This window comes from Aphis gossypii, unplaced genomic scaffold, assembly GCF_020184175.1.
Source record: "Aphis gossypii isolate Hap1 unplaced genomic scaffold, ASM2018417v2 Contig00671, whole genome shotgun sequence".
Classification (NCBI taxonomy): Eukaryota; Metazoa; Arthropoda; class Insecta; order Hemiptera; family Aphididae; genus Aphis; species Aphis gossypii.
This window is the reverse complement of record NW_026083221.1, coordinates 940-3,375: the sequence shown is the minus strand read 5'-3', so window position 1 is coordinate 3,375 and position 2,436 is coordinate 940. Positions and strand designations below refer to the sequence as shown.

The 2,436-nt window shown below is 28.6% G+C and overlaps 1 protein-coding gene across 1 annotated transcript; it reads right to left on the bottom strand.

Moving 5' to 3' along the window:
• Positions 1-741: 741 nt before the first annotated feature.
• Positions 742-2,205, bottom strand: LOC126554978 (THAP domain-containing protein 2-like). Its single transcript, XM_050209957.1, has 4 exons — positions 2,135-2,205; positions 1,791-2,025; positions 812-1,633; positions 742-753 (listed from the first exon to the last, which is right to left on the bottom strand). Exons 1-4 carry the CDS (start codon positions 2,203-2,205, stop codon positions 742-744), a joined length of 1,140 nt encoding a protein of 379 aa, XP_050065914.1.
• Positions 2,206-2,436: the final 231 nt, after the last annotated feature.

The window sequence follows — 2,436 nt, the reverse complement described above, 5'->3', positions numbered from 1 at the left end:
TACGAATGCACCATCTAAATTGTAAGGCGGAAGGATTATTATTCCAACCACCAGCAGACCTAATGCACGAGAATGTAATTTCTACATGATCTTGTGATGTTTTATACGGTAGGAAGTAACTAAATGGTTCATTCTCTTTATGAAGAAGATCAAGAGCTAAATTTTTGTAACTCATAATATTAATAAGAAAACCTACTGCAAAAGTTTTTCGATGATGCTGTAAAATACTTTTTTCCTCACATTTTAATTGCAGAATATAACTGTGAGCATTCTTCAGTATTTCTTCCCAAACATATTGATTTCTTAAAGTCATAGGGGATTTAAACCCTTTGCCAAAAACATTCCTAGCATTCATAAGATCAAAGAGCCTATCAAAGATCCTAATAAATTGAATGGTAGCAGTAGCATTTTTAAAATTGTTATCATAAGATTGTAAGAACTGCAATGCATCTGCTACACTGCTACTAAGCACCTGTACAGCTAATTGAACATTCATTTTTTTAGACTTATAAAATATATGTAAGGAACTTAGTTTATTAGCAAATTTTAGATTTTCTTTTTGTTGTATTTCGTTGAGCTTTTTTATATAATCAAAAGAAATTGTTCCTTCAGAATTCGATAAACTTAGTTCAGCCATACAGTTACGACACATTTTCATAAGATGACACGGATCTACAATACAATGGATATTAATAAGAGGGATTTCTGGATGAGTAATTGAAGATTTCAGATTTAAAGGATCTAAACAGCAACCTAAATTTTCATATGTTTTTAAATTTGTACTTGTTCCATCACTAGTTAAACTTCTAACTATAATTCCAGCTTCATAAAGTGCTGAAATAACGGCAAGTACTAACTGACTCTGTACAGTTGCATTTATTTTATTAATAAAGAAATATGCAACAGGGCACTTAAATTTCTTATTTAAACTACTAATAATAAATACTAAAGATTCTTTTGCCAATTCCTCATTATCTGTATGAGCAATACCACCAAGATCACAATACCCATAAACTTTGCCATTTTGATCTGGCCAAAATCCATCTCTTATAGACATAGCATCATAAATCAATGCAACATCTTTTATATGTGAAAATGCAATTGTTTCAGTTTTCAGTTTATTTTTAAAGTAATCTAAAACTTCTGTTAAAATACCAGGATTACAGTGTCTAGTTGACAACCACCTACGGATTGTGGACGGATCAGGCAGTGTGCTTCTTTGGCGTATAAAATTATAAGCACGATGAGAATAAAAATGTAATGTTAAGCAAAATTCTCGAATTTCCTCAGAATATGACTTATGGTTTGCTTGATTTTTAATATTTATAATTTCATTTTGAAATAATGTGAATGGTAATAAAGAATTAAATTGGTTTTTAAAAATATCTTCAACAGCATCTTCAATTAAATTATTTTTTCTTAATAACTGTAACATTTCTCCCAAATTACTTACCCGATTATTTCTTCTTATAAGTTTTTGTTGCAATATTTTTTTTTCTCGTCGTAAGTTATTTATTGTAGTGTCCAATTCTTGTCCAGTTAGTTTTGTCTGAACACCAACATCAACAAACATCTGTTTTGTATCATCTGATACTTGTACATCTGAAGTACTTTGAACAGGCTCTAATATATCCTATACAAAATTTATCAGTATAATATATATTATGAAAAGAAATTTTAGTAAATATACTAATAAGTATTATAAATTTAAAAAATATGATTTATATAGTATTAAAATTATATAAAACATGTTTGTTATATTATAAAACAATTCTTACTTGAATTTAAACAGATCGTTGTAAAACTCGCCTTTCTTTCACCTTTGGCATTAAATGATCTGGGAATTCAAAGATAGTTGGCACAGCACATTTTTTTAAAACCAATTTCCCACTTACAACTACTCTATTATAATCCTTTTCAGTAAAATGTAAACTGCATAAAAATGAATTTTGGTTGGGTTTGAAATTTGTTCGTCTGACAGCATGTATCCATTTTTTGAGCCTTTCATTATCATTAAGTGGAAATCTTGGACGATAAAAATACAAAGTAAGATTATTTATTTATTAAATAATAAATTTACAGTACAGTAAATAAAATTATGAAATAATCAAGCACAATTAACATTAATACTAACCTATGAAATATTAAATCACTTTGAATATCACTGCTACTAGTACAATTGTAAGCATTACAAAAATTAACCATTGTAGTAGGTAATGCAGTTCCAAGAACTATAAAAAAAAAAAACAGGACTCAAAGCTAAATAATTTTAAGGTGCCGGTAAGTATTTAAAAATTAAAAGTATATACGATATTATTATGATACGGCGTATTATCAATAAAGACAGAGATAGACACACCTATATTATTTGCTATCTCTTTCTAACAGACCCGCTCGGTTTCATTTACATTAGTCATATGGGCTGTGAGCGTTCCA

Coding starts and splice junctions, on each gene's coding strand:
- LOC126554978 (XM_050209957.1), bottom strand. CDS start 2,205: ATGGTTAATTTTTGTAATGCTTACAATTGTACTAGTAGCAGTGATATT. Junction 2,026..2,134: donor AGTGATTTAATATTTCATAG/GTTAGTATTAAT, acceptor TTATCGTCCAAG/ATTTCCACTTAATGATAATG. Junction 1,634..1,790: donor GGCGAGTTTTACAACGATCT/GTTTAAATTCAA, acceptor AATTTTGTATAG/GATATATTAGAGCCTGTTCA.